The sequence below is a fragment of the Manis javanica genome, chromosome 15 (assembly GCF_040802235.1).
Source record: "Manis javanica isolate MJ-LG chromosome 15, MJ_LKY, whole genome shotgun sequence".
Classification (NCBI taxonomy): Eukaryota; Metazoa; Chordata; class Mammalia; order Pholidota; family Manidae; genus Manis; species Manis javanica.
In genome coordinates this window covers 38918204-38945484 of record NC_133170.1, presented here as the reverse complement: position 1 = coordinate 38945484, position 27281 = coordinate 38918204, and the positions used below count along the sequence as shown (strand labels likewise).

At 41.6% G+C, this 27281-nt stretch overlaps 1 protein-coding gene and 1 long non-coding RNA gene across 7 annotated transcripts; both read left to right on the top strand.

Moving 5' to 3' along the window:
* Window positions 1-67: 67 nt before the first annotated feature.
* On the top strand, window positions 68-4651 carry LOC140846558 (uncharacterized). The gene is made up of 2 exons (XM_073223429.1): window positions 68-1166; window positions 1743-4651. Exons 1-2 carry the CDS (start codon window positions 794-796, stop codon window positions 2297-2299), a joined length of 930 nt encoding a protein of 309 aa, XP_073079530.1. The 5' UTR covers window positions 68-793; the 3' UTR covers window positions 2300-4651.
* A 3944-nt stretch (window positions 4652-8595) lies between these two features.
* On the top strand, window positions 8596-25387 carry LOC140846559 (uncharacterized). Of its 6 annotated transcripts, none has more exons than XR_012125774.1 (3): window positions 8596-15990; window positions 18501-19972; window positions 20509-25387. It is a non-coding gene; the product is annotated as an uncharacterized lncRNA (long non-coding RNA). The 6 variants fall into 6 exon arrangements; XR_012125771.1 differs by having other exon boundaries at window positions 17877-19972; XR_012125773.1 differs by having other exon boundaries at window positions 8596-18563; window positions 18972-19972.
* The last annotated feature ends 1894 nt before the right edge of the window (window positions 25388-27281 follow it).

Genomic DNA, 27281 nt, shown 5'->3' with positions numbered 1-27281 from the left:
CTTGCCACAAGGATTCAAGAACTCACCTACCCTCTTCGACGAAGCTTTATACCAGGACTTGGCCTTTTACCGAGCCTCCAACCCGCAGGTAACCTTGTTACAATATGTTGATGACTTACTGATAGCCGCTCCTACACAGGAAGTCTGCCAAGCGGCTACTGAAGCCCTTTTGACTGAACTTACTAGGCTGGGGTATAGAGCATCTGCCAAAAAGGCACAGATCTGCCAACCACAAGTGACTTATTTAGGGTATTCCCTGAGAGAAGGGAAGAGGTGGCTTACTGAAGCCCGGAAGCAGACTGTGACGCAGATCCCGGTCCCTACTACTCCGCGCCAAGTCCGCGAATTTCTGGGAACAGCAGGGTTCTGCAGATTGTGGATACCCGGATATGCCACCTTAGCCGCCCCCCTGTACCCCCTAACCAAAGAGGCAGCCCCGTTTGTTTGGGGACCTGAACAGCAACAGGCCTTTGATGAAATCAAGAAAGCCCTCCTGTCGGCACCCGCTCTGGCCCTGCCAGACGTAACTAAGCCATTCGTCCTTTTTGTGGATGAGCGGAGTGGAGTGGCTCGGGGAGTGTTGACCCAGCAATGGGGACCTTGGAAGAGACCTGTTGCCTATTTGTCAAAAAAATTAGACCCAGTAAGTAGTGGATGGCCTGCCTGTTTGAGAGTAGTGGCGGCTGTGGCCCTCCTAGTTAAAGATTCTGACAAACTGACACTGGGACAGAAACTTACTGTAGTTGCTCCACATGCGTTGGAGAGTGTAATTCGGCAACCACCCGAGAGATGGATGTCGAATGCCAGAATGACTCACTACCAAACCTTACTCCTGAATCGTGATCGAGTAGAGTTTGCCCCCCCTGCCATCCTAAACCCGGCCACTCTGCTCCCCGATTTGGAGAAAGAAGTGCTTCACACCTGCCAGGAAATCCTGGCTGAAGAGACAGGAACCCGCCAGGACTTGCAAGATCAGCCCTTAGGGGGAACGAGACTCCTGACTTGGTATACAGACGGGAGCAGTTACATCATGGATGGTAAGAGAATGGCCGGAGCTGCAGTAGTAGATGATGACCGAGTTGTATGGGCCAGTGGACTCCCAACGGGCACCTCTGCACAGCGAGCAGAACTCATCGCCCTGACTCAGGCCCTAAAGATGGCAGAAGGTAAGAGACTTAACGTCTACACTGACAGCAGATACGCCTTTGCCACTGCTCATATACATGGGGCTATTTATAGACAGAGAGGGCTGTTAACTTCTGCCGGGAAAGATGTTAAAAACAAACAAGAAATTTTAGATTTGCTGGAAGCCATCCATAGGCCTAAAGAAGTAGCAATAATGCATTGCCCTGGACACCAGAAAGATGACTCTCCAATAGCTCGAGGAAATCGGAGAGCAGACCAAGCTGCAAAGCAAGCGGCTCAGGGAATGAACATTTTGCCCCTTCAAGTGTGTCCGGAAGCCACTCACATCGAGAGCTTCCAGTACACACCTGAAGATCTCGTTTGTATAAACAAATTAGGGTTCAAAAATTCCTCACCCCAAGAGATATACAAGTCTGAAAAAGGGAAAGTTGTCCTGCCCTGGAAAGAGGCAGAAGAATACTTAAGGCAATTACATCAACTGACACATTTGGGAGCAAAAAACCTAAAGACTTTAGTTCGAGACTCCCCTTATCATGTTATTGGATTAGGAAAATTAGCTGACGAGATTGTAAAAAATTGTGTTCCCTGTCAATTAGTAAACGTGAGCAAAAATCAAGCAATATCCGGGAAAAGACTTCGAGGAGATCGCCCAGGAACTTATTGGGAAGTTGACTTCACTGAAATTAAGCCTGCTAAGTATAGATATAAGTACCTTCTAGTTTTTCTAGACACATTTTCAGGATGGACAGAGGCGTTCCCCACCAAAACTGAAACAGCTCAGACGGTGTCTAAAAAAATCCTTGAAGAAATATTTCCCAGGTTTGGGATTCCAAAGGTAATCGGCTCCGACAACGGCCCTGCTTTTGTTGCCCAGGTTACGAGCCTTGGAGGCTGTGCAGAAAGAGGTGTGGGCCTCCATCAAGGAAGCCTATCAGCCAGAAGACCTCTCGGTGCCTCACCAGTTCCAGGTGGGAGACCCAGTCTACGTGAGAAGGCACCGGACAGGAAACCTCGAGCCACGGTGGAAGGGACCTTTCATCGTCCTCCTGACTACTCCCACAGCTGTAAAAGTAGACGGCGTCTCTTCCTGGATACACGCTTCACATCTAAAGAAGGCACCCCCGGACCCAGACTGGCGAGTAACTCGGACTGATAACCCCCTTAAGCTTCGCTTGTGTAAAAAGAATTATGCTGTTAGTAATTCTGATGCTCCTGCTACTTCCAACCCACCAGAACCCTAACCCCCATGAACCCAGGTTACTGACATGGCAAATCATTACCCCAGCTTCCCACCAAGTAGTAGTCCAGTTAACAGAACAGCATCCTAGGGGGACTTGGTGGCCTACCCTCACTGTAGACATATGTACTCTCTTCAAACAAGACCCTCGGCACGGAGGTAGAATAGGAAGGCCAGGATGTGGATCTCGGGCTTCTATGAAAAAACTCCAAGATACCTGCTTCTATGTGTGCCCAGCCCCCTCAACCGATCGTGCTAAGGCCTCACAGTGTGGTGGGCAGACAGACTTTTTCTGCAAAAATTGGGGCTGTGAACAAACAGGGACATGTCATTGGATAGGCAGAAATGCCGGGAGCTCCCCTCCAAGTCTTATAAGAGTTAAAAGAAACAGTACTCAGGCCCAATGTATGACCAGCTCTACCTGTAATCTTATTGATATTTCCTTTACTGAAGCCGGAAAGGAGGCAAATTGGGAAAGAGGGCTCATGTGGGGATTAAGACTCTATCAGGAAGGATATGATAATGGAGTTGTATTCACTCTTAGACTCAAAGTAGAAACCCTCCCAGCTATTCCAGTAGGACCAAACGCTGTCTTACCAGATCAGCCTCGCCTCCCAACCCCAGCCCCGAAAAGAACCCTAACTATTTCAGCTGTCCCCGTCTTTGCTCCTAGCCCACTGACCTCCTTTTCTAGCAATGGACAGCGCCTCCTCAACCTTGTTGAGGGAGCTTTCAGAGTCCTAAATGCCACCGACCCTAAAACTACAGAGTCCTGTTGGTTATGTTTTTCTTCTAGACCACCTTATTATGAAGGGCTGGGATTGCCAGCTGATTTTAAGAATACAACCAGCCACGAAATTTGTAGTTGGGGCAGTCATAAAAAGCTAACACTAACCGAAGTGTCTGGAATAGGAAAGTGTCTAGGTACGGTTCCCGCCACGCATAAAAATTTATGTAATGAGACCATCCCCATGATCCCCACAAGAGAAAACAGGTATTTAGTCCCACCACCTGAAGGATGGTGGGCCTGTAATACTGGACTAACTCCATGTGTTTCCACCTCTGTCTTCAATTTCTCCCACGAATTCTGTATAATGGTCCAGTTAGTACCCAGACTAATGTATCATGATGACTTCTCATTCGTAGCAGAATTAGAACCTAGACTAAGGTATAAGAGAGAGCCAGTCTCACTCACTCTAGCTGTATTACTAGGAGTAGGAGTCGCAGCCGGAGTAGGAACAGGGGCGGCTGCAATTATACAAGAGAACCAACATTATGAAGGACTAAGAATAGCTATCGACGAAGATTTGAGAACTATAGAACAGTCTATTTCTAAACTTGAAGAGTCCCTAACCTCCCTCTCTGAAGTAGTGCTGCAAAATAGACGAGGGTTAGATTTACTATTTCTAAAAGAAGGTGGATTATGTGCAGCTCTAAAAGAAGAATGTTGCTTCTATGCAGACCATACTGGAGTAGTAAGAGACTCAATGTCTAAACTGAGAGAAAGATTAGATCAGCGAAAGCGAGAACGAGAAGCTAACCAGAGCCTGTTTGAATCCTGGTTTTCTAGATCCCCATGGCTTACAACTCTAATATCCACCTTGGCAGGACCCCTGCTTATTTTTATATTGCTCCTCACCTTAGGTCCCTGCATTTTAAATCGAGTAATAACCTTTATTAGAGAAAGAGTAAGTGCTGTACAGGTGCTAATGCTGAGACAACAGTATCATACCCTCACACATCAAGAAGACACCAACATTCCATGATTAGAATGTTCAGAAAAAGAAGTGGGGAATGTAGGACCCCAACCTCCCTGAGAAATAAGTTAGCCTAAGAGTAGCCATCTTGAAGCCCAAAAAGCCATTCTGATATATGACTCAGAGGGAACAACTGAAACCAGGTAACTCCTCTGGAAAAACAAGTTAATCAATCATGACTGCTGGCAGCGCTAACCTTTCGGTTAGTTAAACATAAAAGCTGACCCTACCTTGCTACACCTCCAGGACGTGGCACTAACCCAGAAATCGTAGGTTTGAAAAATTACTGCCTTTGTAGTATTGTTATCTTGCTATGTAGTATTGTTATCTTGTTACTACAACATAATCTGTAACCATGGTAATTCTCTAGGGCTGAATGCCTCAGAAAATCCTATATAACCACTTAGTTGTAAGTACTCAGGGTCCTCGTTGAGACCCGTTGCGACGGGCTGACTTGGACCCCAACTAGTTGGCTTCTGAATAAATTCCTCTTGCTTGTTGCATCAAGAAACGTCTTTGGTGAGTGATTTGGGGCGGCGCCTTCCTCAGGGGAATCCAACAGTTACTAAGCATTCTTGAGAGAATGGTAGCAGATGGTAGATTCTTCTGCTTTGATCTTCAGGAGGGGAAAAAAGCTACAATAAGAATTCATATTTAGCTGAAAGAACTGTCTAAACTCAAGGCAGAGTATAATATCACCAGGCATACAAAAGACTTGTTAGAGATACATACAAAGAATGAATATGGCTATAGTCAAATTCAACTTAAAAGTTTAAGCAGAATCTCAAATTTAAATGTCTCTTTCTTTCACACAGATATTCAGATATGACCAGAAATATGATTTGAGATGAAAGAGATCAGGCATTTTACTTCTTCATTTAGGGACTGAGAAATGATGACCTTTGGCTTACAATCAATAGCTTACAAACAGTGAAAATAATAAGAACATAACTCAGCATAAGTGTCTAAGACCAGATACAAAAAAGCAGAGAAAGTGCTTAAGTTTACAGGTCTTCCCTGAAAGCTTCAAGAATGTTTTACTTTTTAATAGTAGATATAAGCTGCTATGCAAATTCTATTAAAAGCTCTAAGATTATTTGCATTAAAAAATATGGAGAGTCCCCCATGTTTTTTTTTTTTTTTAAACATACAGCATATAAATTAAACAAGAAGACCTGGTGGTTCTCAAAAAAATCTATTACAACTTTTCTCAAAAGTGGTCACACGTTCGTCTATCTAAACCTTTACAGTGAAACCTGTTTTTCTGGGAGAAACATAATCTTGTCCAGATTCTACAGTTTAATAAATTTTGGTTTGTTAACTAAGTGCATTTAATCAGCTGAAAAAAACTTTGTTACTATTCTGCTTAGGAATTCAATTTTTCAGGCCATGCAATCATTTTTAATAACAAAATATTTCAAAGGCAAATAAAGGTTATACAGTTGTTAACAAACTTTAGCTTTTAGTCCCTTTAACATTACGATTTCATGGCAACTCACTGAGACTTTAAGCATGAGAAACTGCTGTGATCTTTCAACATTAAGAGCAGACTAACAGTTAAAGAAAACTGTTTAACTGGAAACGAGATTTTAATTTTGCTGTGCACTTGATATCAAGACTCACTTGCTTTAATTTCACTAGGCACGACTATATCTGTAAGAATATAGTAATTTATTCTTCATTTGCCCCATGGTCCCAAGCACATAAGCCGGTGAGAATTATGCCTGGGCTTGCCTGCGGCTTGACTGGGTTTATCTCACTTTATCTCTAAACATCTTAACCCTCCCCCCAAAGCAACAGGCTGAGCGGATCTTCCACAACAAAAGGCACCAGGCTGTTTTCTCTCTTTGTCTCTCTTTAAATAAATAGCTGTACTTTAGAACAAAGTTACTTTCTTTTACTTTCAACAAAACGAATTTCCGTTCTTTACACTTTCTCTCATTAAAACATACATCTTCCAGCATAGAGAAATGCCCTATCACTTTAAGCAGTTCTAACCAGAACTCAAAACTATTAGAAACTTCAAGCTCCAGTGAACACTGAGAAGCAGGACACTGCAAACTGTCAAACCAACATTTCCTAGACTGACAAACTTACGAACACATTCTACAATTTCTGCAACCATGAGCTTCACAGCACAATCTCCCAGAAAACACAGAGCACATCTTCTCAACTTAACAAAACTCTAAGGCCTTAAGTTACTACAAAGATTCTCAGGCTGCAGGTAGGCATACACACTGCAACACACAGTTAAAAAGGTGTTCACTTGCCACACTTATCCAGTTCACCTACCTGCAACAACTATGCTAGCCTACTCACAAGACCCCCACTGAACACTAGACAAAGCCAAGCTTCTAAGCATTCTATTCTTAAAAGATTTAGCAGATAACATGACTCAAATGACTCTAGGTAAACTCAGGCAGCCGACAACTACCAGGACATGCCCGCCTCAGGCAAACTCAAATTAGCATTAATGCTTAACACTTTTTTATCAGGTTTTCTGGAAGTTTTAGAACACTCAATTTTCACAAGCGCTTGTCTTTAAATCAATTTCATTAATACCATCCGGAGGTAGAAAGATATATTCATTTACACACTTAGGGGGTTGTCTGAGTCTGTCCCATTGTCAGTATAACAATTATTAGGCAAATGAAAGACACAAAAAACAGAGACACACACAGATTAGACACACAGCGGCTGCTTTTTGTTTTTTCTCAGATTTTCAAACAGAAACCGAAAGGAATCAGAGGGTTGATATTCCTGGCGCCTGAAAATCAACCCTATCTCATCAGATTCACCTTGCCAGAAAAACAGACGGGAGGCTACCAGGCGTCCCTGGCCTCCCAACCTCCCCGAGGCATCCCCCCAGGGTTGCAGCCTGCGGTGCTCCTAGTACGTCTACCGACCGCAGTCTCGACCCCTTTACGGGATCGGGACAGCTGCCAGACAGTGGGTACCCCTTTTCAGAATTCTGACCGGTCTCACTGAAAAACAGAAGACAGAACACAGACAACTCAAGGCGCCACTTATCTTACCTCTTCCTCCAAGAGCGACTTCGGGAGTGAAGCGGGGTGAACGCATGATCCCGGACGAGCCCCCAAATGTTGGATTCCCCTGAGGAAGGCGCCGCCCCAAATCACTCACCAAAGACGTTTCTTGATGCAACAAGCAAGAGGAATTTATTCAGAAGCCAACTAGTTGGGGTCCAATTCAGCCCGTCGCAGCGGGTCTCAACGAGGACCCTGAGCACTTACAACTAAGTGGTTATATAGGATTTTCTGAGGCATTCAGCCCTAGAGGATTACCATGGTTACAGATTGTTTTGTAATAACAAGATAACAATACTACATAGCAAGATAACAATACTACAAAGGCAGTAATTTTTCAAACCTACGATTTCTGGGTTAGTGCCACGTCCTGGGGGGGTGTAGCAAGGTAGGGTCGGCATTTATGATTAACTAACCGAGAGGTTAGCGCTGCCAGCAGTCATGATTGATTAACTTGTTTTTCCAGAGGAGTTACCTGGTTTCAGTTGTTCCCTCTGAGTCATATATCAGAATGGCTTTTTGGGCTTCAAGATGGCTACTCTTAGGCTAACTTATTTCTCAGGGAGGTTGGGGTCCTACAGGATAAGGGTGGGGAAAAAATAGGGGGAATTAGATTAGCATGTGTAGTGGGGTGGGGGGGCACGGGGAGGGCTGTACAACACAGAGAAGATGAGTAGGGATTCTGTAGCATCTTACTACGCTGATGGACAGTGACTGTAAGACTGTAATGGGGTTTGTGGGGGTGACCCGGTGAAGGGGGAAGCCTAGTAAACATAATGTTCTTCATGTAATTGTAGATTAATGATACCAAAAATTAAAAAAAAAGATAATATTACATTTTAACACCCAGGAGTTCAAGAGGCAGGATTCTTTAGCAAGTAGACAATACCTCAGCCCACCTCGGGGGCTGGGCAGGCAGCCTTTTGATGTGCTCCTGGACCAAAGTGCCGGTGTCCCAAAGAGAAATCAAGGCAGGAAATTCCTAATGTTAAGATAATTTTTAATACTCAGGGACTACTCAGGGACCACTTAACAAGTCCACACCCCTAAGTTTTTTTCATGTTCTCGAAAAATCCTCAACTGCCTATAAAACCCCCTAGACAACGCACCACCACGGGCTCTCTTGTCCCCTCCTGGCGTGAGCCAGGAGCTCTATTCTCTCACTTTATTTCTAAATAAAAGCCTGTACCTTGTTCTCCTACCTTGAGTGTTTATGAAGCTCATTCTTCGGCTTCGTGAACACGAACCCCGGCATCACTTCTTCCTGGGTTTTTTCAAAATGTAATTTTGGCTTCAAGGTGGGATCCCCCTGTCTTCATTATGCTCTTTATAGATGGGCCTTTTAGCAGGCTAGAGTAAATCTTACAATGGCACAATGAAGACATGGGCTGTGCTCAGATACTTCTCTTTATCTGGGGAATATTCAAACATTCAAGGCCACGTTACTCCTGACTTTTTGAGCTTTAACTGATTAACTCATTAACTCTGAGTCTTTTCTGGCTTTTTAGTTTTAACTGGTTAACTGAGTCCTTTCTAGGGGGCTTTACTGACCTTATTCTCTTTCCACCCCACTCATATCTATTTTCCTGCCTAACAAATGGTTGGCTCCAGAAACCTGAATCATAGGACTTCTTCCCTCCAAGTCACCCTCCAGCTTCATTAACTTTCTAAAACACAGGTTTGATTGTATTTCTCAGGAGTTCTAAACCTTTCAGTACCTGACCATTATTGTCCCTAGCGGTGCCGGGGTTCTTGTTTGCGGAGTTGAAGAATGAACTTAGCAAACAGTCAAGGTAGGAGAGCCAGGGAGACTTTCTTTGAGAGATATAGTGAGAGGACAGAGAGAGCTCCTAGCATGAGCCAGGAGGGGACAAGAGAGCCCAGGGTGGTGCGTTGTCTAGGGGCTTTATAGGTGGTTGAGAGACAAAGGGCTAGGGATGCATATCTACCAGATGGTCTCTAAATGTTTATCTTTGAAGAAACACTAAGTTTCTTATCAGTTTTCCAGACTATTTTGCAGAGTTAACATAAGAAATTTACTGCTTTGATCCTTTCTCAGAGTAGCAGTTTCTTGGTTTGGGAGTACATCAGTCAAGGTTCTTGTTTCATTTTCAAGGTGAGCTGAGTTACTGACTTGATTAGGGCTGGAGGAGGAAAAGCAGCATCTGGGTAAAGTTAAAGATAAACTGGGATTTTTATCAGGCGAAAGTAAATTATACAATAGCCTCATTTAATTGATACAAACAAGACATGGGCTGTGCTGAGGTATTTTCTTATCTGGGAGATGTTCAAACATTCCAGGCTAAGTTACTACTGGCTTTTAGTTTTAACTAATTTTCACTGAAGAATGCTTATATTCCTCGTTTGATATTTTACTTTATAGAATTAATGTGATTCTGTCTTTGCTTAAGTGTTTAATATGGAGTTTTGATAGGGGTCTTTTTCCAGAGGCCTTCACGCTACTCTGACTACACCCACGGTCCCTGTCTCACCAGGATGTCCAGGATGACATTCAAAGCTCGTGTGATGTGAATCCCTTTGCCGGTCAGTGCCTTCCATGTCCTCTCCACACTCCAGTCACAGCAAACCCCCTGCCTCCCCATGTGCCCTGTGCACTTCTGGGGGCTCCCTTCCTCCTCTGCCTGGAAGGACCGAGGGCCCCACCATGAGTCCTGCATGCTCAGCTGAAATGTCCTGGCAGAGTCTTCTCCCAGTCCCACCTCCCAGGTAACATCACTCCTCCTCCGAGTGCCCATAACCCTCTACTGCAGCACAGTTAACATGCTGCTTTGGTTACTGTGGTCTTGCAGCAGGGCCTGCTACATGGGCAATACCTTATTAATCTTACTGAGGGCCCAGCAGACTATCTAGGCCATCGTAAGAGTTCAGTTAAATGTTGGTTAAGACTGATTGTGAACGTGGGAGATGAGTGGTTTGTTTGACACAGTTTAAGCTAATGTGTATGGAATGTCTCAGTATTTCCCCCTGTGGGTAAAATTGTAATATTTCCAGAATATCTCACCTGGCTTTAAGAGATCTGCATATCAATAGGCGTTCAGAGGTGGAAGTATGGCTTTAGTGCATTTGCATCATTCTTCAGGGGTGGGGAGAAGTTCATATCCATATCAATGGATAATTACTTGGGCAAGGAGGGCTTATCTGTACCCTAGAGGTGAGGTGAGGGCTGCTTTTTACTGATGCTGGAGCAGGAGAGAGAGAAGGCCCCAAATTGCAGTTTGTAAGCAATAAACGGGTTTTGAACTTTATTTCTCCCTTTGACTGATTTTGGATTTTAGAGGTATATTGCCCCAGGATTTCCTTTCCCCAGACTTACACCCCACAAAGATCATGGATCTTTGGGATTCTGGGAACAAAGCCTGAAGCAGCTCACCCAAATTATGAAACTTTCTTGCAGACTTGTTATCTTGAAATTTCATGTAGAACTGGCTCTCTCTTTCATAATAAATTAACATTTGTTATCAAAGTAATGTTATTGGTTTTGCACAAATGTTTAAGACAAATAGATATTTCAAAAAAAATCTGTCCTCTTTCTCCTGTGGCTTCTTGTTCCCTCTGGCAAAAAATCCCGGGGAATAGATACCAGGTTGAGCCATTGGGACCTAGAGGGCATCTTTTCCTGACCTCAGAGTTGAGGGCGTGTGGTTGACTTTAACTAGAAGTCCTAGGAGAAACCCGTCTCAGTCCCCCGGGCAGCTGGATACTAACTGTGTTGCTTCTGCAGGATTGGGCCTCCCAGTAATCAGTTCAAATGAGCAATTATTCTACAATTTATCCATTTTGTAATCATTCTCCAAAGTTTTTTTAGGGATGACTCACTCTGTGAAGTGGAACAGCTTGTTGGATTTTTCCATGATGTCCTTTGTTTGTTATTGTTTTAATGATTCTTTTATTGTTGTTGAGCCTTTATCATCCTGGGCATGCGACTTCCTTCTTATCCTCACAGAGAGACTGAATTCTTCCTTTGAGTTTGATCAACTTTAAATTTCCTCTCTATTGGTGGAGTAGATTTCTGAGAGAAGCAGAACCAGTTTCAGCCCTGGTTCCGCTACTAACTTACTATATTATAGCACAAATAGTTTAACTGTTAGGAAGAAATTCAGTTTGGAACACAAGAAGTCAGAGTGAACAGGAAGTAAGGAATTCATTAAAGCAGAGTAGCAGGGAATGGCAGCTGCCTTGCAGGCAGCAGCGAGTAATGAGACAGAGACCATGGGCTTAGACAGAGTAGGCTGAGGGCCTCTGGAAAAAAACAAAGCAAAATAATTCATTGTGAGATTTGCTCTGGCCTGCTGGGGGTCCTAGCTTGTTTTTCTGACTTTACCCAGTTGCTGCTTTTTTTCCTCCAGCCCAATCAAGTGATTTGCAGCCTGGGCAATTTAACAAACAAGCCCAAAACAGAAAGGATTCCATCTTGAAAATAAGATTGCATTTTAAAACCCAATTTGTTAAAAAATAAGTTTCTTAACATACTCTTTAACAAACAGAGAATAAATAACTCAGCCCACCTTGGGAGCAAAGCAGGCATTCTTGAGTGACATACTCCCAGTCAAGGAAGCTGCTGTCCTGGGGGGAAATAAGAGCAGTAAATTTCTTGTAAATAACCAGGAAAATTAATAAGAGACTTAATGTCTCTTCAAAGATAAACATTTTGGGACCACTTAGCAGGTGTGCATCCCTAGCCCTTTTTCTCTCAACTGCCTCTAAATCCCCTAGACAATGCACCACCCTGGGGCTGTCTTGTCCCTTCCTGGCCTGAGCTGGGAGCTCTGTCCTCTCACTTCATCTCTAAATAAAAGAGCCTCTCACTTGTTCTCCTACCTTGAGTGTTTGCGAAGTTCATTCTTTGACTCCCCGAACAAGAACCCCAGCATCAGCAAGAAAGAGCAGAGGAAGGAAAGGGATGCTCATTGAACTCCTGCTCAGCATGGGGCAGACCCCTTGCCATCTCCTGAAGCCAGGGTCACCTGGTGTCTAGTGTCCACTTGAAACTGCACAGCTTGGGAACTGAGCCCCTACCACCCCAGGATTTGAGGGAGCTGCAGAGCACTGGATGGGGTGAGATTATGTTCTGAGAACTTCCCAAAGGCCAATAAAGGAGATTTTCAGGCAGGCTACTAAAGAGCATGATTACACAGCTCTAGTCCTGTCTGGGTCACCCAGGTGATGGGAACTTGCAAGCCCAAATCAGAGCTCTCAGTTCCTCCCTACTTATTTGGAGTAGAACAGAGACAGAGTGAAGACTTGTGCTTAAGCCTGTGAAATAGAATGAAACAGCAAAGTAACAAAGACACTTACCACTGGAAGAGTGCAGACAAAATGTAATTAGTTGAACAATAAGTTTTTATTTAAGGCAAAAAGTGCACACTCAAAGAAAGGGGATTGTGGCCTCAGAGGAGGCACACTTAAGGGTTTAGGGTTTGGGATTGTATAGGGCCTTTTGGGTGGGGGTCAGCATAAGGCTGATGTATACAGGTGACTTATAATTCCTTTGAAGTTTTGTCTTAAGAATAGGGTTATTTTAAAATATATTATGAGATCTTACTGATATTTTTTTCCTACATCTTGAAACAATTAGCTATTTTAATGTCCTACAAACCATTCCATCATTACCCACTATTACCCATAAATTATTCCCAATAATGCTAAAAAAATAAAATAAGAAAACTAAAATAATAAGAATAATGGAATCATGTAGGGTGATCCAATAATAAAATATATTGCCTTTCTTTTTCCTATTGTGTTGCTCAAAGTATTGCACTGCCTTCCCATAAAAAAACAAAATTGAGGACACCTTATTTGTAGTCTGTTTTTAGCTTTCATTAAACAGTGTTGGAATTGAAAATTTTTCATTTTCTACCCATAATGGCAAAGGGAAGGAAATTAATGAAGGAAGATGTTTCACAATTATTAAATGAACAAGAAGACAAATGAAAAGAGACAGAACCACTCCAATCCTAGGGGCAATGGTGACATTGGATGGTGTTAAATAAACTCTCATACTGTAAAGCTTCAGATAGCTATATCCCAGATAGAAGTTCTCATATTCAAGAACTGACATGTGATCTATGCATATGTAAGAACAGGAAGGAACCACGGTATTCTCATCCAGTTAATTATTCAGCAGGAAGGGTGTAGGATCTGAAGAATCAAAAGTTAGCATAAGTACAGCCATCTTAAAGGCTTAAATATCACCCCCTAACCTAGAAGGAGGAAAATTATTAGAATCTTGAAAAACAAGTTTGTCAGCCAGTGTTAAATGTAGTGACCTTTAATTAGCTGACCTCAAATCAGTTAATCATACACACCAAGCTTATCTTACTAGAACCACCCTAAACATTCCGAAGGTAATCTTATCTAACCAGACCCCAGGATGTGGCCCCAGGCAAAGATTTATGTGTCTATGAAAAAACACTGTATTGTGATTGTGGAAAATGTTGCCCCCTTTGAAAATGCTATAAAACCTTCTGGCTTTGTGTGCTCAGGGTCCTTGTTGAGACCCGCTGCTTCGGGCTAACTTGGACCCCAGCTAGCTGGTTCCTGAATAAATTCCTCTTGCTTATTGCATCAAGAGATGCCTTTCATGAGTGATTTGGGGCGGCGTCCTCCTCTGGGAAAATCCAACAAGGGTTTCATCACACAATATTTTGTAACAACAAGTTTAACCTTGTCTACCCATCTCATTGCTGCTGAAAAGATAGGCAACACAACTCTTTGGTCTTATGATATTTGCATATGAATATTTACTTGAAACAAAGAGATTCTGTTATGTCTAAGCACTTGTTAAAGTTTCTAATAATGTTATTTTTTAACTATTCCTTTATCTTTACTTTCATAAATTACTCCTACAATGACTTAAAAATACAAAAAGAAAAATGATGAATGGTTATGACTGCTTTTCCTGATTACACTAAGAGTTAAACAGGAGAGTAACATTATCAATATGGAGATAAACTGATGAAGGATTGGGAGGAGAAAGACCATTTAGCAATAATTCAGTTTAGAGATGAGGATCAAACCAAAGTACTGACAGTAGAAATGGTATAATATTCAATAAATGCATGAGAAGACATTTGCAAAGGACCCATATGATAAAAGACTATTATCCAAAAATACAAAGAACTCCTAAAATTCAACAATAAGAAAACAAACATCCCAACTGAAAAATGGGCCAAACTCTTGAACCTCACCAAAGAAGATAAACACATGGCAAATAAGCATATGAAAAGATGCTGCACATCTTATGTCATCAGGGAATAATAAATCAAAACAATGAGGTATCACTATACTCTTATTAGAGTGACCAAAATCCAAAACACCAACAACAGCAAATGCTAACAAGTATGTGGGGTGAACACAAAATGGTGAAAGCTCTTTGAAGGACAATTTTGCAGTTTCTTACAAAACCAGATAGATAGTCTTACCATACAATCCAGTGCATTCCTTGGTATTTACAAAGAAGTAAAAAACTTATGTCCACACAGAAACTTGCACAAGGATGTTTACAGCAGATTTATTCATAATTGTCAAAACAGGGAAGTCACCAAGATGTCCTTCAGTAATTAAATGGATAAATAAACTGTGGTATGCCCAAACAATGGAATAGTATTTGGTGCTAAAAAGAAATGAGCTATCCATGAAAAGACATGGAAGAACCTTAAGTGCATATTAATAAGTGAAAGGAGCTAATCTGAAAAGTCTACATATTGTATAACTCCAACTATATGACATTCTCAAAAAAGACAAAACTACAAAGACAGTAAAAAGACCAGTGGTTGCTAAGGATGGGGAAGAGAGGAATGTATAGACAAAGCACAGAGGATTTTTAGAACAGTGAAACTACTCTGTATGATACTGTAATATTAGGTGGCTATATGTCATTATACATTTATAAAAATTCATAGAATATATATCAAAAGGACCCTGATGTAGTTCTATGAACTTCAGGTGATAACTATGTGTCAATTCAAGTTCATCAAATGTAATAAATGTACCACTCTGGTGACAGAAGTTGATAATATTGGTGGCCATGCACAAGAGGTTGTAGGGAGTTAAGAATTTGGGAGCCCTCTGTATTGTCCACTTTGTTTTTCTGTGAACCTAAAACTGCTCTATAAAACAAAGTTTATTTAATAAAAAAAGACCACATGACCTATAGATTTTTCTACATTGAGCTGCTATCTGTAGAATGTTTTTTTGATATTTTTCCCTTCAAAATCTTTCATGTTACCATGACTTCCTAGTTATACCTTTATTGAGCTAACATTATCTAAACCAGGCACTTTAATAGAGTGAATTAGCCATGAGTACTTTCCATTTATTGGGCACCTTGCTCAAACCTCGCTTCTAGTCTTTGTAACTGTAGGGTTGAAGGCACTGGGGGGAGGGGTGAGCACGTTACACTGACGTGCCAAAGTCCCCAGCTGCTACCCCCTCCCAACCTGAAAAATGTGCCTTAGGCTAGCCAGTCCTCGCACCACTGTAAATCTAAGCTCTGCCCTCCCCTACCTTCTTTAAAAAGTCACTACCTGTCTACTTTCGCATAACTTCCCCAGCCTGTGACAGCCAGGCTGTGGAACCTTGCCTGGGGGCATTCAAATAAATTACCTGGCCCTTTGTTGCCTCTCTTTGCCTGCTTATTTTAGCTAGAATTTATCTTACATTTGGTGCAGAAATCCCGGGAAAGAGTGTGAGCCCAGGGCCCCAATGGGCCACTGGTGGCCCCGTCCCCTCCTTCCCCGACCCGGTACTTCAGCCTGCTCTCCACTGCATGGACTATTTTCTGGTGAGTCCCTCAGTTTCCCCCGGTATGGTTCCCTTCCTAACTCCGTTTCACCTGGTCCATTAGAAATTGTGCGTACGTCCAGGTCTGGGTATTCAGCCCATCTGTTGTGAGTATCCGGGATACCTGCCCCTGGCCCTGTGGTGTGGGAGACGTCCCTCACCCAGGCTCCCAGGCTGTCTCCCCTGACTTGGTGCACTTGGGACGCTGGGCGCTCCTTTCAGCAGAATTAGTTGGGAAGTGGTGCAGACATGGGGAACCAGCCCTCAAAAGCAGAGGTTCAGACCTTGCTGCAGTGTCTCATTTCTAATTTGGCTACTCTATGTTTGTCCTGGGAAATTTGCAAACGGAAGCTAGTCTTTCTTTGCTCTGAGGCTGGGCCTCAGTATCCCATGGACAATCAATCTCGCTGGCCCTCTGAGGGAACTTTCGATTTTGGCCTCCTCACCAACTTAACTAATTATTGCCACTGGAGCGGAGAGTAGAGTGAAATCTCATATATGCAGGCTTTTTGGACTTTGCACTCCCGCCCAGACCTCTATGCTAACTGTTCAATGACTCAGGTTCTCCTGGCCCGATATCCAGTTAAAGATTGTCAGCCTCTTACTCTGCCCTTACATCCTTTTCAGATCCGCCAGAAAACCTCAGGCACCCACCTCCCTCAGCTCGCAATCCCCTCCCCCCCTCTCCACCACCATCTTTAAGTCCTTTGTCTTCACACGTGTCGCCGCCATCTTAAAGTCCTACATTCTCAACCATGCCATTATCCTGCTCTCCTCTTCCAGTGGCTGCACCACCCCTCCCCCTCTCCTTCTGCCTTCACCACCCTCTTCCCCCACGAGAACATGCTCCTCCCACCCTCTAGTTCCAGAAGCCACAAACAAGAAGCTGAAGAAAAACAAAGCAATTAGATATCAGTAACTCAAGTCTTTATATCAGTTTGTCTATCTGTGTATATGGTTTTGTGTAAAAAGTGTTGCTGACTGTAGTTGTTGTGTCTCAATTTGTATGTTTGTGTGTCTATGTGTATAAATGAGAAATATTTCCTACCTCCGGATGGTATTAATAAAAATTGATTTAAAAACAAGTGCTTGTGAAAATTAGGTATTCTAAAACTTCCAGGAAATCTGATAAAAAAATGTTAAGCATTAATGCTAATTTGAATTTGGCTGAGGCAGGTATGTGCTTGTTATCAGCTGCCTAAGTTTACCTAATGTCATGTAAGTTGATGTTACCTGCTAAATCTTTTAAGAATAAATGCCTAAAAGCTTGGCTTTGTCTAATATTCAGTAAAGGTCTTGTAAATAACCTAGCATAGTTAAAAATAAGTGTAGCAAATAAATCCCAGTATCAAGAACACAGAAAAATTAAAATTTTGTTTTCAGTTAAAAAAACAAAGTTTTCTTAACTGTTAATCTGGTCTTAATATTAAAAGATTGCAATGAGTTCTCTAATTGTTTTATCAAAGCAGTTTCTCAAGCTTAAAGTCTCAATGAGTTGTCAGAATATTTAAGAAAATGAGATCTTAATATTAAAAAGACTAAAAGCTAAAGTTTGCTAACAACTGTATAATCTTCTTTATTTGCCTTTAAGGTATTTTGTTGTCATTCTGGTTAAATAGATAAGTATTGCTTTATAGCAACCTATAATCCTATTTAAGCAAGTGTGTTAAAACTTTTAACAGCTTCCCAAAATCAAATTCAAAAAAGTACTTTTTACCTCTAGTTCACTCTGATATTTTCCAAAGGGCCCCTAGAACATGTCAGAAGAATTTCTTCTCACTGAGGAAAATATTTGGCTAATTTGACTTATTTACCTGCTTAATTACCTAGAAGGCACTGTCACAGAGAATGATGCTAAACTTGGTTACTGAATGTTTTGTATTCCAGAAAGATCTAAATTTCCTTATGACAACTGTCTTACAGTGAGCTCTCATCAGATCTTTAACCATTATCATTTGTAAGTCTTTTGTCATCTATACTCAGTTTTATTACTCCTAAACTAGTAAAAAACTAGATTTCAGCAGAACAAGTATTAGTTACATAAGATTAAGTAAACTAAAGAAAATGATTTTGTGACTTTTTGTTTCAAATGTTATTCATAAAGTGTTTTAAGGTTTTTTTTATTAAGCTAACAACAGTTTAGTAAATGACTGCCTTTATAAGCAGAATTGAAACTTTATCTTTCTCTCTACCTGATCCCTCCAGAATTTAAATACTCTCAGTGACTATTTTCATATTTCATGGCAGTATATTTATTTGCACAAGTTCAATAAGAATCTGCTTTCCTTGTAAGAGGACCAATTAAAAACACTAGTTATATTACCAAAGCTTTGACTGGAACGTCATACTTGAGAGACACGTGTGTAAACTCAGATATGAACAGACAGCTTTAAGGAACTAAGATTGACTTTATACAGCCAACAAAGCCCCTTAGAAGAACTAGCCTGGTACCTTGCTTACAGAGTCCCCAGCAGCCTTACCAGGTGAGTAAAGAAGGTCACTTCCTGGCAGGTGCAGGAACTTCAAGAATGTCTTGGGAACCTCAAGAAGAAAAGAATTCACCCAAATCTACAGGTACTGCAGGCACAACCTGATGGCAAATCTTACTTGGCTTTCTGGCCTTGAGAGGCCTTTAAAATTTCAATCTGAAATTCCTTACAAAAAGTTCCAGCAAAGCACATTTAAAAGAGCCTATGTAATCAATTGCTCTTCTTGCTACACTTATGCAAATAATAAAGCCAAGTGTTAATTATTTTCTTAATCTAGCTACTTCTAATAAAAATAAGGTTGATTTTAGAAAAAAGTATTGTTTCAATAATGCAGTCTTATCTATACTAAATCCTAATACTATTCATTGAGATATAAACTCAATCCAGAATTTTAATTTCCCCATAATACCTGGCTATAATTCTCTAAACTCTTCATATTTCTAGTTCTCATATTCAGCATGCATTCTTAATCTCATCAAATTTGTCCTTCCAGAATAAAAGCACCAACTTTCTGAAGCCCTCTCAACTGACCAGTGATAGAGACCTAGCTGCACCCTTTACTGCGCCCCTTATCAGCATGAAGCAGCCAGAGCGGTCGTCGCCTCTTTTCCCTGGCAGTAGCTAGTCTCTATCTGTAGAAGAGAAAATGAGACAGAAACCATAAGCTTAGACAGAGTGAAGTGAAAGCCTCTAAAAAAGGCAGGGTGAGATACTTGCAGTCAGAGCAATATAACTACATGCTACGAACCCCCCCCCCCCCCACGATGCCCCTTGTCAGCCAGAAGTAGCCTGATCAAGTCGTCGCTCATTATGACCAAAAGGCTGAAATGTAAGGTTGAAGGCACTAGGGGGAGGGGTGATCACGTCAGACACTGATGAGTGTCAAAGTCACCAGCTGCTACCCGCTCCCAACCTGAAAAATGTGCCTTAGGCTAGCCAATCCTTGCACCGCTGTAAATCTAAGCTCTGCCTCCCCCTAACTTTAAAAACTCCCTGCCTGTTTACTTTCGCATAACTTCCCCAGCCTGTGACAGCCAGGCTGCGGAACCTTGCCTGGGAGCATTCAAATAAATTACCTGGCCCTTTGTTGCCTCTCTTTGCCTGCTTATTTCAGCTAGAATTTATCTTACAGTAACCAGACCATCTGCAAGGATAGCTGATGTGGCAGAGAGAAAAACAAGGTACATGAACATTGCATAACCTAGGATTTAGGTAATATAGTCCTTTCACCTACTTGTACTTGTGTTAATTTACACTCAACTCTTTCCCTCTGCTTTTTAGTGTGTGTGTTTTACATTTATTTAATAAACCATGTGATTGAAGCATCAAAAATAAAGAGTAGGGTTATTTAAATGACTGCGTTGGTCCAGATCTCAGCATTCTTTATCCATGTAGGTTCACTTACACTTCAGAGGTCTATCTCCTGCCCTAGTTACAAAGTTGCTTAACTGATTAAGGAGCTGGAAGAAGAGGAAGAGCAGCATATAGATTAAGGTAAAGAATATGCTGGCTCCCCCCCACCCCCTGCAGGCTGCATTATTTTACAATGGCATGACCCTTGTCCTGTTTCCCTGCTCTACCTCTTGGGCAGAGAAGTCCTTGACTGACAGTCTTTGGCCTTGGAGGCCTGATCTTATTGGTACAATGACAACATGGGCTGCCCTCTGATATTTTTCTTTATCTGGGGAATTGTTTCATCTAGGGAATGTCAGGACATTCCAAGTCACTCCTGGCCTTTGAAACTTCAACTAATGAACTAATTAACTCTGTGAGTCCTTTCTGGCCCTTTAGTTTTATCTGTTTAACTCTTTGAGTCTCTTTTAGTGGACTTTACTGGCTTTATTCTCTTTCCACCCCATCATGTCTGGCTCCTGGCCTCAATATATTTATCTGTAAAAATGGGAACAATATTATCTATTTTCCAGGATGTTGTGAGAACTAAATGAAAGGTCTGCAGAATCATCTCACAGAGTACTTGTCACAGGGTAAATAACCAATAAATGTGAATTTTTGTTTCCTTCCTTCTACAGATACAGAGAGAGAGATAGATAATGTCTAGTTCTGTGATCTGGAAACCTGGGTGCAGTTGGTGCCTAATGAGGAGCATTGGGCCACTCCCCACTGGGGTGGATTCTGCACTGCAGTACCTCCAGCTCCTACCCAGCATGGGGCTGCAGGTAGCAGGGATTCAACAAATGTCTGTTGACTGACTGACTGAATAAATGGGCAAAGGAATGGGTGAGTACTTTCTTCCTGAATGATAAAGGATTTGAGACAAATAGCTAAACTATGTCAAAGTAATCAAATAATTTACAATATGTGAAACATTTTCCAAAATCAATCAGACCCCTACACCTCTGACACTGTAATAACAAGCTGGTCATGGAGGTCTACCACACTGGGGTGGGGGTGCCTTGAGGGCTTCGGGCATATCCTAGTGCGAGAACAAGTCAGCTGGGCAGATCACTCACTAGTAGGGCCATCGGGAGTTAGCAGGGAAGGCGTGAAGAGGAGTTGCCCTGTAATTACTATGGTTTCAGCATAAGTACATGTTTTTTTTTCTAGCAAGTAATTGCTGTGTTTCTGGGCTGCAGCAGCAGGTCTGACTGTGGAGAGGTCTTTGAGGAATGCCCACGGATGACTAAGCTCCTCCCGGCCTCGCCAGATGGCTTACAGCCGCCCTCGCCTCTGGCCTGAGCAGCAGCCTCTGGACCTGTCTCCTGCTCTCCCAATTGCCTCATCGCAGTCATTCCCCACAGCGCGGCCACAGGGGCCTTTCCCAACCATGAGTCAGACCTCATGAACCTCCGCACTTAACACTTCCCATCCCTGTCTCCATCGGAATTAAAACATCTCAATGCTGTGGTGCTGGTAGCCAGCTCCAGCCCTTGCCCACCTTGCCATCGCCTCCCTGCTGGCTGTGCTCCCGCGGCGCCGGCCCTCGCTCGGCCCCGGGACACTCCAAGCCCGTGCCCTGCTCCCCGCACCGCACCTGCTGTTTCAGCTGTCCGGATGCTCCCCCTGCTCTTCACGGGCTGGCTCTTCTCCCCAGTGTCCCTCCCTGACTCTGAGCTGAGGAGCTCTCCCTCCCTCTTCTTCTACACCCCTAGTTTCTCCTTGTCACTTATGAAATTAAGTGAAAGAGAAATTAAGAAAACAATCCCAATACCTAAAGTCACTTTATTGCTTTATTTTTTTAGGGCTGTTCTTGTGCTTTTCCCTTCCCCTGATGGAACACAGGGCTCAGAGGTTTGCATTTGTCTGGTTCTCTGCTCTACCTCCAGCACAAATGGCTGTAATCAGTGTCAACAATTACTTGTTAGGTGAATAAACAAAATCTGTCCCACAGAGAGCAAACAAGCTCAGGTACTAGAACCTCCGCCAGTTTCTCACCATTTGTTGCTAGAAGACGAGGGTGCATTGTTCCTGCAAGGTGGAGGGAGTAGCGCCTGGAGGAGGAGCGTACAGGCCGTCAGGAAGCTCTCCCGGGAGCACAACCTCTCAAAAGACAGTGGCTCTGCACAGCACAGTTCTCCCAGAAGCTCTCCGGAATCCCTGAGACAACCGGGTGGCCCTGAAAAGCTGGCACACCTGGAAGCTGCTGATGACCCCGCAGCCACAGGGTCCCGTCACAACGGCATAGAAAACGAATGTATTTGGCGATGGTTGTCACAGCTGATGCGAATGCCGGTTCAGATTCCCATCCTCAGTCCTCTTGGGTAAGAGGAATGGTATTGTTCAGGAAGAGTTTAGTAGCAATGAAATGGACTCTGGATATCTAGACAAAATGGGAATTTACTGGAAAGATACCAGAGGTGCATTAGTTCCAGAAGGAGGGACTGGCATGATTAAGTCAAGGAAGTTAGGAAACAAGCACACATGAGGGGCCCTGGGGACATGAAGGCAAGCCAGGAGCAGGAAACACACCCAGTTTCCCCGGCACGTTAGGCGGGCCCTGCCTTCTCTTCCGTTTCTGTCAGGCTTCAAAAAGGGCAAACTTGTCTGAAGCAGGATATTCATAGATTAAGGAAGCGGCCCACTTTGCCCTGCCAACTCTGCCTACTGAAAATGAAGAGACACTGGTAACGTCTTCCTCCTCCATCTCCAAAGGCCCTGACTAAGTCCAGGCCTTTCCAGGACCACAGGGCTACAGTGGCTCCAGCCAGTCTGGGACAGGCTGACCTGGCAGCAAAGTCACATGCCTTTGGCGACCAGTAGGTCAGGGAAAGGCAAGAAGCTAGCTGGGTGAGAGGCAGCACATGGGGCTGATGGCTGTGCCAAAGGGGAGATGAAGCCCCCTGAGCCATCCCTCCCTAATGCACCTGCAGTAGACACTGTGTTATCTCTTCTTAAAGGTATTGACGGAATGGACTCATTGGTGGATTTCCTAATTTTGAATCAACCTCTCATGATGCAAGGTGGCTGCCTCTGAGCAGCTTATGAGAACCAATTGTCTAGTTTTCAAGCTGGTTGAGGTCATGTTGATAGCTCCTCACCATTCTTTGCTAGGAGCAAAAGTAGCTTAAAATGAACTATGCTGAAAATTAGTTGTAGTGAGAGTATTTACACTACAGAAACTGACAAATGCTACAAATCAGGTCTTTCTGAAAAATATTTCCCAGAGAACTGGTTGTTAAACCAGCACACTACTGCAGATTTCCTGAAGGAAACTGCTTGGTTTTATTGTATTATTTTTTGTCTTTACCACATTTTACTTTTTAATTATAAATGAAATAGGTCTATAGCTTTTTGGGGGGCTTACATTCTTTGTCGGTTTTATTTCTTAAAGCTTTCCAGGTTTTTCTATGACCCTGTTTAAATTTCTGATTCTTAATCATCTGGGGAGTACTTTTAAATACAGATGCCCAAGCAAGGCACCTAATTAATTAAATCAGACTCTCTAGGTGTCAATCAAATACCAGTAGTTTTTAAAACTCCTCAGATAAATGAGGGGGGGTGGGAGAAAGGGGAGGGCTGTACAACGCAGGGAAGACAAGTAGTGATTCTACAACATTTTGCTATGCTGATGGACAGTGACTGTAAAGAGGTTTGGAAGGGGGACCTGGTATAGGAGAGAGCCTAGTAAACATAATATTCTTCATGTAATTGTAGATTAATGATAACAAAAAAAAAAAAAAAGGAAAGAAAAGGGGGATTACTCCCTGATAGGATAAAACTATCTGTAAATCAACGATTAAAGCATGCTTTAAATATCCTTAATTTTGATCATTTAAAGGGTGTCAGATGATCAGCTATGGAATACATTTTTCTGATAATATTCCTTTCTCTTAAAAAAAAAAAAAAGCAGTTCCTTTGTGGTGATCTCCAATAAGTTCTTCACAATGATATAAAGGGCATATCAAAGTGTGGGCAAAGGGTTTGTTTGTGTTTATACAGAGGATCAAAGACTAATTTGGCTACCCAGAAAACGAATTAAGATACGATATGAAGAAGAACTTCCAACATCAACATTCTCTGGAAGAGTCATTCCAGAAGATGAACATCAAAAAACTTCAACAAAGATCCTGGCGCTGTTGCAGTTGTAGCTGTGTTCATCCCACCGGTTCCTGGACTTGCCATTGGAATGAAGAAGGAGATATCTAAACTGGCCTGTGCATACAGTAAAAGAACAAATTTGACTCGATCTATACTGTCAGAAGTAAACCAAGAATTAGGAGAAGTGCAAGTTGCAGCACTCCAAAATCTTGAGACTACAGACTACCTACTGTTAAAAGAACATATGGGATGTGAACAGTTTCCAGGAATGTGTTGTTTTAATTTGTCTGATTTTTCTCAAACTATTCAAATTCAGTTAGACAATATCCATCATATCATTGATAAGTTTTCACAAATGCCTAGGGTGCCTAACTGGTTTTCTTGGTTTCACTGGAGATGGCTGGAAATTGTAGGTCTGCTTTGGTTATGTAGCTGTATTCCTATTATGTTAATGTGTGTATGCAATTTAATTAGTGGTTTAAAACCTGTACATACTTATGTTACTCTATAAGAAGATATGTCAAAGAAATAATCAATCTTCCCATGTTTTCTTCCGTCTGCTACTTCTATAGCTTTTCTTCTTCCTTCCTACTTACAACCCTTAAGTATAATTCATGCCTTATAACGAAATTACCGAGTATCATAATTCTTCCAAGTGGTAAAGATACCTCAAGACAAATGCTGGGCATAGAAGCCACAGGGCATAAATCTGCAAAGAAGTAAAAAGCTAACCTTTTCAAACAATATTACTTCTCTCTCACTTACCAACTTTACATTTCCCTGTATTGCCCTGGAAGATGACTGGTTAGCCAGAGATGGGTAAGATTCCTCAAGGGAGGAATGACCTAAGACAGGCACAGTTGCAGGGGGGCCATCAGGTGAGAAATTGGGAATCAACAGAGGTGAGGCTTAGAACCCCCCCGCCCCCGTTTTGAGAGAAATCTTCTGCATCCGTGGATGTTTTGTTGCCCTTGTCTAGCTTGGATTAATATTTAGTCTATAGGCACACACCTCTTACAGCACTAAACTATGTTTTCTACCTTATCTTGCATCTACCTACCACTTCAGCATTTTATTAAAAAATAATAATAATAACAATAATAATAAAGGAGAAATGTGGGATTCACATATAAATCAAGTATAAAAATCAAATGAATATTCATATTTGACCTGATTGTTTATAGTTCATAATGTGTGATCAAAACCAAAAATTTCTGTGATGACTGCCTTTGCACTGTTCACCACGTAAGAACTTATTCACTATGTAAGAATTTGTTTACCATGTAAGAACTTGTTCGTTATGCTTCAGAAGATTGGAGACTGTTGAGAACTAGACTTGGGGTTGATTAATGATTGTGCATTGAGTCCCCTATACAGAATTTTATAGTTGTTAAAAACCATTTGATCAATAAATATGAGAGTTGCCCTCTCAAAAAAAAACAAACTCATCAGATAATTCCAATATTCAGCCAAGGTTGAGACACTGCCTTGGCCCAGTGCTCCTTAAGCACTCACATACAGGCAAGTCACCTAGATATTTTGTTAAAATGCTGAATCTGATTTACTAATCCTGGGTGAGGACCTGAGATTCTGCATGTCCAACAAGCTCTCAGTGGTGCTGATGCTGTGGGTCCAAGGATCACACTCTGAGTAGCAAGGATTTGACTAATGTCATTATCTGTCTTAAAAGTTAGATAAAATTTAACTGTGCTGCCATTTCATCCTGATGCTGTTTAACAACACATTTAATTACCCATATAATCTCTTCTGTAGTAGTTGATTTCTTTAAATTTTCCACTTTGTCTATGTTGATTTTGATATGTTTCATTTTGCAAGAAATCTGTTTTTCCTAGGTTTTCAAATTTACTGCCGTAGTGACATTTAATAGTCTCTTATTATTACTTTAAACTCTCCTGTATTTGTAATTATAGCAATTCAAATTAAAAAGTTTTAAAAATATTAAACCACTCAACCAAACATCTGTGGGCTGACTGATCCTCAGGCTTCAAATTTGAGGCTCTGCCAGAGAGTCCCCAGTTATTCCCTCATTTCTCTGGTTTTTGAGTTATCACTAGTGGCAGAAGATTCTGTTAAGATATATTATTGAAGAAATTCACAGGATACAAAATCAATGTACATAAATCTGTTGTATTTCTATATATAAATAATGAACTAGCAGAAAGAGAAATTAAGAAAACAATCCCATTTGCAATTACATCAAAAAGAATAAGAAGCTGAGAAATAAATCTAACCAAAGACATGAAAACCTATACTCTGAAAACTAAGACATTGATAAAAGAAATTGAACATGATGCAAATAAATGGAAACCTATTCCATGCTCAAGGATAGGAAGAATTAATATTGTTAAAATTGGCATACACCCAAAGCAATCTACAGATTCAATGCAGTTACTATCAAAATACCAATATTTTTCACAAAACTAGAGCAAAATAATCCTAAAATTTGTATGGGTCCACAAAAAACTCTGAATAGCCAAAGCAACCTGGAGAAACAGGGGCAAAGCTGGAGGAATCATGTTCCTTGATTTCAAACTATACTATAAAGCTATATTAATCAAAACAGTATGGTAGTGGCACAAAGATAGACATAGATTAATGGAACAGAAGAGAAAGCCCAAAAGTTTAGCCATGCCTATATGGTCAATTCATATATGACAAAGGAGGCAAGAATATACAAATGGAGAAGACAGTTTCTTCAATAAATGGTGTTGGGAAAACTGGACAGCTATGTGTCAGAGAATGAAATTGGATCACTATTTTATGCTATACACAAAAATAAACTCAAAATTCATTAAAGACCTAAAATTAAGACCTGAAATCATAAAATTCCTAGGAGAAAACACAGACACTACATCCTTGAACATCAGAATTAGTGATTTTTCTCTGGATACATTTCCCCAGACAAGGGTAACAAAAGCAAAAATAAACAAGTAGTACCACATCAAACTAAAAAGCTTCTGCACAGCAAAGAAAACCAACAACAAAACAAAAAGGCTATGTACTGTATGGGAGAAAATATTTTCAAATGACAAATCTGCTAAGGGTCTAATATACCAAATCCAAAATACATAAAGAACTCATACAACTCAACACCAAAACAAAAGATAATCTGATTTTAAAATGGGCATTAATAGACAGTTTTTCCAAAGAAAAGCTACAGATGACCAACAGACATGTGAAAAGATATTCAACATATCTAATCATTAGGGAAATGCAAGTCAAAAACAGAATGAGGTATCACCTCACACTAGTCAGAATGGATAGAATAAAAAAAACCCCAATAAAA